The 14,550-nt window shown below is 43.8% G+C and overlaps 1 protein-coding gene across 1 annotated transcript in view; it reads left to right on the top strand.

Annotated features, from left to right (window-relative positions):
• LOC141050668 (uncharacterized) overlaps positions 1 to 6,234 on the top strand; it is a 60,279-nt gene extending 54,045 nt beyond the window's left edge. Inside the window, exon 3 of the mRNA XM_073547269.1 lies at positions 5,352 to 6,234. Coding sequence (XP_073403370.1) covers positions 5,352 to 6,170 — 819 coding nt within the window. The 3' untranslated portion in view covers positions 6,171 to 6,234. The remainder of the gene's footprint in view (positions 1 to 5,351) is intronic.
• Positions 6,235 to 14,550: the final 8,316 nt, after the last annotated feature.

Genomic DNA, 14,550 nt, shown 5'->3' with positions numbered 1-14,550 from the left:
CTGCTCACTTTAGTCCACATTGCTCAGTTATTTATAATTCCTTGTACAGTGGCAGGGGTAGGTCGGCCTGGGGAGCCTATGGTTCTTCTTGTCGAGACAGTCCATCGGCGTTCTGGTGTTGGCTTCCCCGCTTGTATTGGATGGAGAAGCTGTAGGGTTGTAAGGACAAGCTCCACCGCAGCAATCTTCCATTGTCCCCTGATACGCGATTCAGCCATGTGAGGGGGTTGTGGTCTGTAACAATTGTAAAGTCTCTGCCATACAAGTAACGCTGCAATTATTGTAGCGCCCATACGATGGCAAGGAACTCCTTTTCAATAGTGGCATAGGCAACTTCCCGATCCAGTAGTTTCCGACTGGCAAAAGCAACAGGATGTTCTTCTCCGGCGGCGTTCACTTGGCTAAGTACTGCCCCAATCCCAAAGGTGGATGCATCTGTCTGCACAAGGAACCTGCGCTTATAATCCGGGGCAGCCAAGACAGGAGCAGTGACGAGGGCAGTCTTTAACGCTGAAAAGGCATCCTCACATGCAGTCGTCCACGTCACATTCCTAGGCATGTTCTTGCGGGTCAGGTCGGTTAGGGGCTTGGCCACGGTGCTGAAATTAGAAACAAATTTGCGATAGTAACCAGCAGTTCCTAAAAATGCAAGTACCTGCTTTTTAGTCTGGGCTCTACACCAGTTATTAATGTCTTCCACCTTGTCAGGCTCAGGCCTTAGTGTCCCACCCCCTACTCTATGCCCGAGGTACTGCACTTCAGCCATCCCTATTTGGCACTTATCAGGACGAATGGTCAGTCCTGCAGTAAGGATACAGTCCAGCACTATGCCCAAGTGTTTAAGATGTTCCTCCCAGGTTGTGCTAAAAATGGCAATGTCATCTAAGTAAGCACAGGCAAAGTCCTGACATTGTTGTAAAAGTTTATCTACCAGTCTCTGGAAAGTAGCGGGGGCAGTTTTCATCCCAAAGGGCATTCCCAGGAACTCAAAAAGCCCAAATGGAGTAATAAAGGCCGAGCGCTCCCGAGAGCCCTCCGTTAGGGGTATCTGCCAGTACCCTTTGCTCAAGTCTAACGTGGTCACAAATTGGGCACTGGCCAGACGATCCAATAGATCATCAATCCTGGGCATGGGATAAGCATCACTCTTGGTGGCATCATTTAATCGTCTGTCATCGACGCAGAATCGTGTTGTACCATCCTTCTTGGGGACCAGGACGACAGGAGAGGCCCAAGAACTGTGAGATAGCTGAATAACTCCCAGCTGTTTCATCTCCTCCAGTTCGTCCTTTATCATGCCTTGAACAGTCTCTGGAACACAGTAGGCAGCCTGCTGGATGGGGCGTTGTCTGGGGGTTTCCACATGGTGGCTGGTGAGAGTAGTCTTCCCTGGCTTTGAGGAGAAAGCAGCAGCCCTCGGCCTTAGTACGGCGAAAATATTGTCCTTTAAATGGGAGCCCAGGGGCACTTGTTCCAGTGATCCTCCCGCTTGGGCAACCTGGAGGAGATCTGGGAGATACTCGTCGTCGGCGGTATCACTAGGGGGGGTGGCAGACAGCTAGAACAGGCAGAGATCGGTCGTGGTAGTCTTTCAGCATGCTAATGTGGACGGTTTTCTGTCGTCGACCACTAGAGTCCAGGGCAATAACATAGTGTCATTAATTTTCTTGACAACCTGATAAGGGCCTTCCCACACTGCTTGAAGCTTGTTGGCAGGGGAAGCAGTAATCATGAGCACTTGTTGTCCTTCGATAAATTCCCGGTTCCTGGCATTACGGTCATACCAGGTTTTTTGTCTGGCCTGGGCCATTCGCTGATGTTCTTTTGCCAAGGTAGCTAGCTGGGCGAGACGGTCTCTGAACTCTAGAACATAGGGAACGATGGGCATTCCGGTATCTGAGATGTCTCCCTCTAAATGTTCTTTCAGAAGAGTGAGAGGCCCACGGACCTTCCGGCTAAACAGTAGTTTGAAGGGAGAAGAACCCTGTGGACTCTTGGGGAACCTCCCGATAGGCGAAGAGGAGACGTGGCAGGTACTTTTCCCAGTCTTTTTCAACATCAACAAAAGCCCTCAGCATATTTTTTAGGGTTCCATTAAAGCATTCACATAGTCCGTTGGTCTGTGGGTGGTATGGGGTGGTGCGAATGGCTCGAACACAACAGGTATGCCATAGGGACTGGACCAGATCTGACATGAACTGAGTGCCTTGATCTGATATTTCACTAGGAAACCCTACCCGGGTAAAGATGGTAACAAGGGCCTCGGCTACCTTTACTGCTGTAATACTGGACAGGGCCACAGCTTCAGGTACCTAGTGGCATAGTCCACCACGGTCAGTATATATTTTTTCCCCGACCGGCTGGGGTGGGCCAGAGGACCTATGATGTCGAAAGCTACACGTTGAAATGGTTCCTCAATTATGGGCAGGGATTGCAGGGGTACCCTATGTCGAGCTCCTGGATGCCGCATTCGCTGGCACACATCGCAGGTGCGGCAATAATGGGCTACCGACTGCGAGACGCCCCGCCAATAAAAACTTAGAGTGAGTCTCTTTTCAGTCCTTTTTCTCCCTTGATGCCCAGCCAAGGGGATGTCATGGGCCAGTTGGAGTAGCTGTGCCCTGTAATTCTGAGGGACAATGAGTTGCCTGGTCATTGCGTCAGGGTTGCCCTTGTCACTGACCTTTGTTACACGATAATACAGTCCGTTTTCTCGAGTGAAGCCATCCCCATTATCTCCCATGTACCCAGTTTCTGCCTTTCGCCTAAGGGCTGCTAAGCTAGTGTCACCCTCTATTTCTCTCCTAAACTCCTCTCTGTCCCAAGACTCTCCCAATGTAGTAGCAGCGAAAGTATTGCTTACCACCTCTGATGCGGTTCGTGGTGGTTGCTCCCCGATGAGGTCCATATGATGTAGTGCTTGAAGGGCCTGTAGTCGGGTGACTGCTCCCACAAATTGGCATTGTAACTCCCCAATGTCGTTACCAAGGAGGATATCTGCAGGAAATCCTCCCATAACTCCAATCCAACACAGTTTTTCTCCACAGCCATAATCCAAACACACAGAAGCTTTCTGTATATATTTGCGGGCCACCCCCCGCCTGGACAATGGGAATTCCCGGACCCTGGTAAATTGCATCGGGTCGAACCACACGGGGGTCAGTGATAGTCAGGAATGCCCCCATGTCTCTAAATCCTGACACTTTGTATCCATCAATTAAGACATCCTGCCGGTGGCGTTGCCGTTGCTCTGAGTAGCTAAAGGACAGAGGCCGGAGTCCGTACACTCCAGGAGGAGTATCTATGGTGCTGTGGTCAGTGGTCCACTCTGGTGGGGGTGGTGGTAGCTCTTCCTCAGGCGGGGTGGAGTGCACAAGATGCACTGGACGAGGTGGGGCTGCGTGGGGCTCCCTCCGAATACTTGAGGCACAGCCAGACTGAAAATGTCCAGGTTTCCCATACCCATAACATCTCCTCTCTGTGATACCCCCAGGTCGTGGTCGGTACTGCTGGGGCCAAGGATTGTGAGGCGTGATTGTCATCGGCTTGCGACTAGGTGGAAGGAAAGATATAATTGGAGGGGGACGGGGCGCAGGACCAGGCCGTGGTTCATTGTCCAGAAGCCTCCTCCATTGCGGCCGGCTAGTAAGGGCTTCTTCGGCCAGGGATGTAGCTCTATCCACGGTACATGGCGTGTTCTCCCGGACCCATTCCCGTACCTCTGTGGGGCACTTGGCAAGAAATTGTTCTATAAGGCACACCTGTTTAACATCTTCCACAGTAAAGGCGTTTTCTGCTTCCAGCCATCTCCGACATGCCTGGGACATCTTATGTGCATACATCCTAAACGATCCCCCCCCCCGTTGTGCATGGGTGGTCTCGGAACTTGGCACTATATGAGACTTGGGTGATAGCATGGTAATCCAGGATAGTCCGCTTTACAGTGTTATAATCCCGATTCTGCTGTGCGTCAATGGTTCGGTAAGCCTCCGCTATGCTTCCGTTCAGGAGTCCCACTAACAAACGCATCCAGCCAGAGTGGGGCACCTCCATCACAGCACACTGCTGCTCAAAGTCCTTGAAGAACCCCTCCACATCTCCGGAAGCCTCATCAAATGGCTTAAACTATGTCCGGGTGATTCGTACAGACTCCCGGATCGTTGGGGTTACACTCCACATTGTATTACTCCCTCTTTCAAGCTCCATTGCTTCTTGTCTCCGCTGTGCCCGGTGGGCAGCCTCCTCCTTGTACTCCTCAGAGACGCCTGGGCCCAGAACTGCCATCTCTTCTTCATACCACACCAACCACTGGCTTTTCTGGATGGGGATCCCTGTCTCCAGTGCTTGTCCTTCAGACATCTGGGAGGAGGTGGCCGGGCTAGCACCCACAAGGAGGTCAATTAAGGCTTCTTTAGTCAGTCCCTGGTAGTTCAGGCCCAGCTATCTCCTGTAAACTGGATACAGTCCAATTTCTGTACTCACTCTGTGGGTGGTTCTCCATTGGGTTACACTCTGTTGATCCCACTGCTGCCACCAGTTGTCACGGGGTCCTTCTCCGATACCACACAATCAACAGAGCGAGGGAAGTGTGAACAATCCCAAGACCTTTACTACAGGCAAAATTAGAAGGTCCATAAACAATCCACCACACTGAGGATATGTGGCGCCCCCACAGATACAATAGTCCAGAACAAGAATGTAGTCCAGTAACAGGATAAAATGTCTAAGGAGATGAGAGTCCAAAACTCTAGCATCCAGAAGATAAAATGGGTCCAAACGCTTCCTTCTCTCTGAGGTGCAGTCTTTTACACAATGCTCTCCACACAGGAACTGACTTTTCCAGCTCCTGTCCTCCCCACCCCCTTCTTTGTGTCCAGAGGTAGTCAAACAGGTTGGGGCGGTTTGCAGGCCTCCCAGAGGAGAACAAAGGAGCCTTGGGGATTAAGGAACTGCAGGGGGTCCTCAAGAGACAGATACAGTCAGGCTATAGACATATAAGGCAACAAGAAAAACACTATGAAAATAAGTGAAAAAGAAATATATACAAAATGATATCCACATAGCATATCACACCATCACACTCATGATTGCTGACCTGTTGCTAAAAATGACAATAGTTATGTAATACATGCCATGCATGGTCTTCTTCTGATCATATTCCCTGTAATGACCAACCAGCCATCTAAAAAAAAATGGTACTTCACATAAATTAAAGAGATTGACACACAATCCATAATTGTGAAAACATTTTTAGAGTTCGGGTGTTTCAGCATTTTCTCTTTTTACCTTTCACACTAGGGTTAATTTAGGAAAACTATACCAGTTGATTGATCGATTATTCTTTTTTCTAGGACTCTTCTTCTAAGTTGGACCTGAACACCTATCTCCAGAGAATCGGAATTGCAGATTACACAGCAGTTTCCCAGACGCCATCACTTTCTAAGTTACGGACTATACATCGCCAGCATGTGCTCTCTGTCCCCTTTGAAAGCCTCAGTATCCACAGCGGGGAGAAAATCCTTCTTGATGTTGACTGGATTTATGAGAAGATTGTCCTGAGAAAGCGTGGAGGCTTCTGTTTCGAGAACAATGGTCTTTTCTTTTGGGTTTTGCAGCAATTGGGCTACCAGCCACGAGTGTTATCAAGCAGCGTGAAGAACGTAGCGACCGGTCTTTATGAACCTCCACTCTCGCATATGATGATGACGGTGGAGCTTGAGGGAAGGAAATGGTTGTGTGATGTTGGTTCTGGGGACGGAATCATGGAACCATTCCCTCTGGAGGCCGGCTGGGAAGAGGAGCAGGACTGTGGTGTCTATCGGTTACAAGTAGATGAAGATGAGTGGCACTTACAAAGGAAGGAGGAAAACGTCTGGAAGACTCTCTACAAGTTCACACTCGAAGAGAGGACATTTGAGGATTTCCGGGAACTGTGTGAACTTTACCAGACGTCGCCAAATTCATTCTTTGTCCAAAAATGCTTTTGTTCCCTACAGCTCCCACATGGACAACTAACGTACATGGGACACCGACTAATAAGCACCGAGTACACAAAAGGAGGTGGAAGTGTGAAGACCACACAAGAACTCACTGAGGAGGAGATTCCAGCTCTACTCAGAGACAAATTTGGGATTGTCCTCAGTGGAAAACTAACACCAAAAGATGAATAGCCGATGATCAAAATGAATCTATTGTTATACTTCTATATGCAGTATATGTACGGGGTGCAATGTCTTTATAGCTTCTTTTTAATTTTAGTTGATTGAAAGCCCAACCCGACAGCCCCTCTACCTTTGGATCGGAGACCTCGCGGCATGATGCAGGGTCCCGATTGCTGCTATGGTAACCCGATGTTGTCATGACGACATCCGGGTTACCAGAGCTGAGAAACTTCCTGTCATGTGCACTGATGATCAGGAAGTCTCTCAGGTTAGTATAATAGATCTGCATGCCATAGAAGCGATCAGCGTGCACAAAATGAGGGTCCCATAGTGGGACAAAGTGTAAAACTAAGAATGAAATTAAAAAAAGAATAAAATAATTGTAAAAATATATATATAAAAAAATAACAAAAAAACCCACTATTTATTATATCAATAAATAAGTATTTGAATAAATAAAATCTAAACAATAAAAGTAAACATTTGGTATCACCGCTTCCATAACGACCCGACCTATAAAACTGTCCCACTAGTTAACCTCTTTAGTGAACCCCTTAAAAAAAGGCAAAAAACAATGCTTTATCATCATACCGTCAAACAAAAAGTGGAATAACACGCGATCAAAAAGACTGATGTAAATAACCATGGTACCACTGAAAACGTCATCTTGTCCCGCAAAAAACGAGAGGCCATACAGCATCATCAGCGAAAAAATAAAAAAGTTATAGCTCGCAGAATAAAGCGATGCAAAAATAATTATTTTTTAGATAAAATTGTTCTTTTTGTATAAAAGCGCCAAAATATAAAAAAAATATAAACGAGGTATCGCTGTAATCGTACTGACCAGAAGAATAAAACCGCTTTATCAATTTTACCACAAGTGGAACCGTGTAAACGCCCGACCCCCAAAAGAAATTCAAGAAATGCTGGTTTTTGTTAATTCTGCCTCCCAAAAATTGTAATAAAAAGCAATAAAAAAAAGTCATGCGCCCGAAAATGGTACCAATAAAAATGTCAACTTGACCCGCAAAAAATAAGACCTCACATGACTCTATGGGCCAAAATATGGAAAAATTATAGCTCTCAAAATGTGGTGATGCAAAAACTATTTTTTGCAATTAAAAGCGTCTTTTAGCGTGTGACAGCTGCCAATCATAAAAACCCGCTATAATGCCTCTTTCACATGTCATAGTTCCGATACCAGAGATGTCAGTGTCCGTGTGTGTAATTCTTGTGGCACACGTGTGGCATGCGTGTGCCGCATCAGGACCACACGGATGGGCGCCGGGGAAGAAGCGTTACAGTAAGCGCTGGTCCCCGCGCCGGGTGCTGAACACGGCTCTCATCATTCTCCCCTGCTCTGCCGGTGATCGGCGCGAGCAGGGGAGAATGATGAGAGTTACATTTAACCCATTAACGACCTCCGATCCTCCTTTTAACGGCGGTAGTTAAGGGTACTTAAACCACAGCTCCGCTTTTTAACGGCGCTGAGGTTTAAGGTTGTAGCGTTCCCCAGCGTCGGAATTACTCTTTTTGGATCTCGGTTGCCGGGGTAGCCAAGACCCCAGAGAACATGATTCAAGTCGGTTTTTACCGACCCTGGTGTTGCGATCGCCGTTATTAACAAAGTCTCTCATAAAATCCTTATTGAAAAAATGACTAAGTATGGAATGGACATGGCAACTGTTAGGTGGATTCATAACTGGCTTAGTGATCGGACCCAAAGAGTGGTCGTAAATGGCTGCACATCCAGTTGGAAGAATGTCTCAAGTGGGGTACCACAGGGCTCTGTCCTGGGCCCTGTATTGTTCAACATCTTTATCAACGATTTAGATGAAGGAATTGAGGGTAATCTGATTAAATTTGCTGATGACACAAAGCTAGGAGGGATAGCTAATACTAGAGAAGAGAGAGCGAGGATTCAAAAAGATTTAAATAAACTGGAGAAGTGGGCAGCAACTAACAGAATGGTTTTTAACAGGGAGAAATGCAAAGTAAAACATCTGGGCAATAAAAATGAAAAAAGCATATATAGAATGGGAGGAATAGGGCTAAGTGACAGCACATGTGAAAAAGACTTGGGTATACTAATAGATCACAGACTGAATATGAGTCAACAGTGTGATGCAGCAGCAAAAAAGGCAAATGCAATTCTAGGATGTATTAACAGAAGCATACAGTCTAGATCACGTGAAGTCATTATTTCCCTCTACTCCTCTTTGGTCAGACCTCATCTGGAATATTGTGTCCAGTTTTGCGCACCACATTTTAAAAAAGACATCAACAAACTGGAGCAAGTTCAGAAAAGAGCGACCAGAATGGTGACCGGTCTGCAAACCCTGTCTTATGAGGAAAGGTTGCAGGATTTGGGAATGTTTAGTTTGCAAAAGAGAAGACTGAGAGGAGACTTAATAGCTGTCTACAAATATCTAAAGGGCTGTCACATTGTAGAAGGATCAACTTTATTCTCATTTGCACAAGGAAAGACTAGAAGCAATGGGATACAACTGAAGCGGAGGAGACACAGATTAGATATTAGAAAAAACTTTTTGACAGTTAGAGTGATCAATGAGTGGAACAGGCTGCCACGAGAAGTGGTGAGTTCTCCTTCAATGGAAGTCTTCAAACAGAGGCTGGACAGACATCTGACTGGGATGATTTAGCGAATCCTGCTTTGAGCAGGGGGTTGGACCAGATGGCCCAGGAGGTCCCTTCCAACTCTACGATTCTATGATTCTATGATTCTATGACAGTAAAAAAATGTCAGATTTTCCATTTAATTTCTCTCTCCTCTGATGTGATTGCGTATCAGAGGAAAGAGAAATAGAGTCCCCCGATCTTCCCCCCCCGGTGCCTCCATTGTCCCTGCAGGCTCCCCTGAAGTTCCCCGGGCCGCCAGCTTCTTCTTCTGGGAGAAAATGGTGGACGCATGCGCAGTGTAACCTATGAGTTTTGCCGGCCAGTACCCAGCAACAATAGGAAATTTTTTCCTATTGGTTCATTTTGATCACTGTGATAGACCCTATCACAGTGACCAAAATAAAAAAAGCGTAAATCAACCCCCCCTTTATCACCACCTTAGTTAGGGAAAAATGATAAAAATAAAAAAGTATTCATTTCCATTTTCCCATTAGGGTTAGAGTTGGGCTAAAGTGAGTTGGGCTAAAGTTAGGGTTGGGGCTAGAGTTGGGGTTAGGGTTTGGATTAGGGTTAGGTTTGTGGTTAGGGTTATGGTTAGGGCTGGGATTAGGGTTAGGGGTGTGTTGGGGTTAGGGTTGGAGTTAGATTTAGGTGGTTTCCACTGTTTAGGAACATCAGGGGCTTTCCAAACGTGACATGGTGTCCAATCTCAATTCCAGACAATTTTGGTTTGAAAAAGTCAAACGTCGCTCCTTCCATTCTGAGCTCTGCCGTGCACCCAAACAGTGGTTCACCCCCACATATGGGGTATCAGCGTACTCAAGATAAATTGGAAATTAACTTTTGGGGTCCAGTTTCTCCTGCTACCCTTGGGAAAATAAAAAATTGGGGACTAAAATATCATGTTTGTGGAAAAAATATGATTTTTTATTTTCACACCCGGGCGTTATAAACTTTAGTGAAACATCTGGGGTTCAAAGTTCTCACCACACATCTAGATAAGTTCCTTAGGGGGTCAAGTTTCCAAAATGGTGTCACTTGTGGGGGGTTCCCACTGTTTAGGCACATCAGGGGCTCTCCAAATGGGACATGGCAGTGTTACTGCACTTGATTCACTATTTGCAGAAAAATCTACATATATAAAGTTGAGTGTGTGTGTGTGTGTATGTATCAAGCCACGCTCACTCCACATAGCCCCGTCCACTGGCGGGTGGGGAGCGGGGCTGCGGAGGTATAGAGAGGGACGGCACGTAGAGAGCGGGGATGCGGAGGGAGAGAGAGGGAAGGCAGTTACTTACAATGCCCGGGCAATGCTGGGCTCTTCAGCTAGTACATGATATAACCATTTAGTAAACAAGCCAGCCAAATTACATAGAAGCAAAAGTATATTTGTATACTAGGGTCAGGACATTTTTTGCATGTAGCTGAACAGTGGGTCCCAAGAATCAATGTTATTGGTGGACCTTTGTCAATCCAGACCGACACTGAAGAGAGAGTCATGTCTTAGTTGTGAAAACCAAAAGCAATTCATAAACTCATCAGAGTCCAGGACGTGATGGAGTCTGTCTCACTGTAGAAAGTGGCTGCACTGATGAGTACTGGCGCATGTGTTCTGAAACTTTTAGGAGCTGTTCTGCAGCACCCAGGAGCGGCCACTACACATTGAATTGAAACGCGCAGTGCAGCTCTGTTCCCTGTGTTTCCATCCAGCCGCTGCCGTTGGAGCTTTTGTTAGGTGACCAGTAGGGGATTTAGATCTCTAACCCTCCCCGATCTGATTGATGATCCATCCTAGAATCCTGCAGAACTCCTTTAAACAAAGCAATGTTCACTCCCATAGAAACCTTGAGCTCAGGGTAATTAACATTAGTCAGACGCAAGCACATTAATACGCATTTAATCACAATCCAATATCCACACATGGAAGGCGACGTTCTACGAGGTGCGGGATAATTGTTGCAGTCATCCTCGTGGCCATGCCGAATGGAGCAAATTACAGCACTGAGAAAAAGTCTGTGAAGAAATCCGCAGGATAGGGATCCTGCACGTCATTGGCGCCAATGTATTCCCGGTCTTATGTGAACTCTCCTGTACTTCATCCACTGCTTGTAGACCATACCGTGCAAGACCAGCAGGGCGGCGCCGAAAACCCCCAAAGAAGAGCAGGCGATCAGTGTGTCATACATGTTGGCTAGAAAAAAAAAAGACAAAACTATTGATGGCAGAGTTACCCAAAGCAACCAGTCAGAATGCTGGAGCCCAGAAACTAGAGGTTGGTATCTGCCAATTTTGGAGCCCTTTATGCGAGCGCTCTCAGGCCGGCAATGTATATTGGGGGCTAACTTTCATTTACTTTTAACTGCAAACATTTTGTTTGGCACTGTCAATGGGGCACTTGGGGTAGTTTCTGTCCAGTGCAGCCACATGGCCGGTCCCTGACCATCTGTCTATGTGCACACTCTTTATTGGACACTTTGGATCTAGTTTTAATGCACCATCGCTCTGGTACTGATATTGGGAACCCAGGGGCAACTACTATAATACTGCCCCCTATGTACAAGAATATAACTACTATAATACTGCGCCTATGTACAAGAATATAACTACTATAATACTGCCCCCTATGTACAGGAATATAACTACTACAATACTGCTCCTATGTACAAGAATATAACTACTATAATACTGCCCCCTATGTACAAGAATATAACTACTATAATACTGCCCCCTATGTACAAGAATATAACTACTATAATACTGCCCCCTATGTACAAGAATATAACTACTATAATACTGCCCCCTATGTACAGGAATATAACTACTACAATACTGCTCCTATGTACAAGAATATAACTACTATAATACTGCCCCCTATGTACAAGAATATAACTACTATAATGCTGCGCCTATGTACAAGAATATAACTACTATAATACTGCCCCCTATGTACAGGAATATAACTACTACAATACTGCTCCTATGTACAAGAATATAACTACTATAATACTGCCCCCTATGTACAAGAATATAACTACTATAATACTGCCCCCTATGTACAAGAATATAACTACTATAATACTACTCCTATGTACAAGAATATAGCTACTATAATACTGCCCCCTATGTACAAGAATATAACTACTATAATACTGCCCCCTATGTACAGGAATATAACTACTACAATACTGCTCCTATGTACAAGAATATAACTACTATAATACTGCCCCCTATGTACAAGAATATAACTACTATAATACTGTGCCTATGTACAAGAATATAACTACTATAATACTGCCCCCTATGTACAGGAATATAACTACTACAATACTGCTCCTATGTACAAGAATATAACTACTATAATACTGCCCCCTATGTACAAGAATATAACTACTATAATACTGCCCCCTATGTACAAGAATATAACTACTATAATACTGCCCCCTATGTACAAGAATATAACTACTATAATACTGCCCCCTATGTACAAGAATATAACTACTATAATACTGCCCCCTATGTACAGGAATATAACTACTACAATACTGCTCCTATGTACAAGAATATAACTACTATAATACTGCCCCCTATGTACAAGAATATAACTACTATAATGCTGCGCCTATGTACAAGAATATAACTACTATAATACTGCCCCCTATGTACAGGAATATAACTACTACAATACTGCTCCTATGTACAAGAATATAACTACTATAATACTGCCCCCTATGTACAAGAATATAACTACTATAATACTGCCCCCTATGTACAAGAATATAACTACTATAATACTACTCCTATGTACAAGAATATAGCTACTATAATACTGCCCCGTATGTACAAGAATATAACTACTATAATACTGCGCCTATGTACAAGAATATAACTACTATAATACTGCCCCCTATGTACAGGAATATAACTACTACAATACTGCTCCTATGTACAAGAATATAACTACTATAATACTGCCCCCTATGTACAAGAATATAACTACTATAATACTGTGCCTATGTACAAGAATATAACTACTATAATACTGCCCCCTATGTACAGGAATATAACTACTACAATACTGCTCCTATGTACAAGAATATAACTACTATAATACTGCCCCCTATGTACAAGAATATAACTACTATAATACTGCCCCCTATGTACAAGAATATAACTACTATAATACTGCTCCTATGTACAAGAATATAGCTACTATAATACTGCCCCCTATGTACAAGAATATAACTACTATAATACTGCCCCCTATGTACAAGAATATAACTACTATAATACTGTCCCTATGTACAAGAATATAACTACTACAATACTGCTCCCTATGTACAAGAATATAACTACTATAATACTGCTCCTATGTACAAGAATATAACTACTGTTATACTGCCCCCTATGAACAAGAATATAACTACTATAATACTGCCCCCTATGTACAGGAATATAACTACTACAATACTGCTCCTATGTACAAGAATATAACTACTATAATACTGCCCCCTATGTACAAGAATATAACTACTATAATACTGCCCCCTATGTACAAGAATATAACTACTATAATACTGCCCCCTATGTACAAGAAAATAACTACTATAATACTGCCCCCTATGTACAAGAAAATAACTACTATAATACTGCCCCCTATGTACAAGAATATAACTACTATAATACTGCTCCTATGTACAAGAATATAACTACTACAATACTGCTCCTATGTACAAGAATATAACTACTATAATACTGCCCCCTATGTACAAGAATATAACTACTATAATACTGCTCCTATGTACAAGAATATAGCTACTATAATACTGCCCCCTATGTACAAGAATATAACTACTATAATACTGCCCCCTATGTACAAGAATATAACTACTATAATACTGTCCCTATGTACAAGAATATAACTACTACAATACTGCTCCCTATGTACAAGAATATAACTACTATAATACTGCTCCTATGTACAAGAATATAACTACTGTTATACTGCCCCCTATGAACAAGAATATAACTACTATAATACTGCCCCCTATGTACAGGAATATAACTACTACAATACTGCTCCTATGTACAAGAATATAACTACTATAATACTGCCCCCTATGTACAAGAATATAACTACTATAATACTGCCCCCTATGTACAAGAATATAACTAATATAATACTGCCCCCTATGTACAAGAAAATAACTACTATAATACTGCCCCCTATGTACAAGAAAATAACTACTATAATACTGCCCCCTATGTACAAGAATATAACTACTATAATACTGCTCCTATGTACAAGAATATAACTACTACAATACTGCTCCTATGTACAAGAATATAACTACTATAATACTGCCCCCTATGTACAAGAATATAACTACTATAATACTGTCCCTATGTACAAGAATATAACTACTATAATACTGCTCCCTATGTACAAGAATATAACTACTATAATACTGCCCCCTATGTACAAGAATATAACTACTATAATACTGTCCCTATGTACAAGAATATAACTACTATAATACTGCTCCCTATGTACAGGAATATAACTACTATAATACTGCTGTGTTGTGAGTTCATTTTTCCCTTCACCGTTGAGGTCTGATGAACTCCCTCCTCTGGTGAAGGAAGGTAGTGAGGCTGATTACCAAACACCTGGGCAGCTAGATGATGACTGGGTGGCTGGAATTGAGGACTGGATATAAGGCAGTCGACGCCCTTCTGCCTTGCTGGTGAT

Source organism: Dendrobates tinctorius, unplaced genomic scaffold (genome assembly GCF_039654945.1).
Source record: "Dendrobates tinctorius isolate UK_male_01 unplaced genomic scaffold, ASM3965494v1 ptg000152l, whole genome shotgun sequence".
NCBI classification, from domain to species: domain Eukaryota; kingdom Metazoa; phylum Chordata; class Amphibia; order Anura; family Dendrobatidae; genus Dendrobates; species Dendrobates tinctorius.
This window is presented reverse-complemented; position numbering and strand designations above follow the sequence as displayed.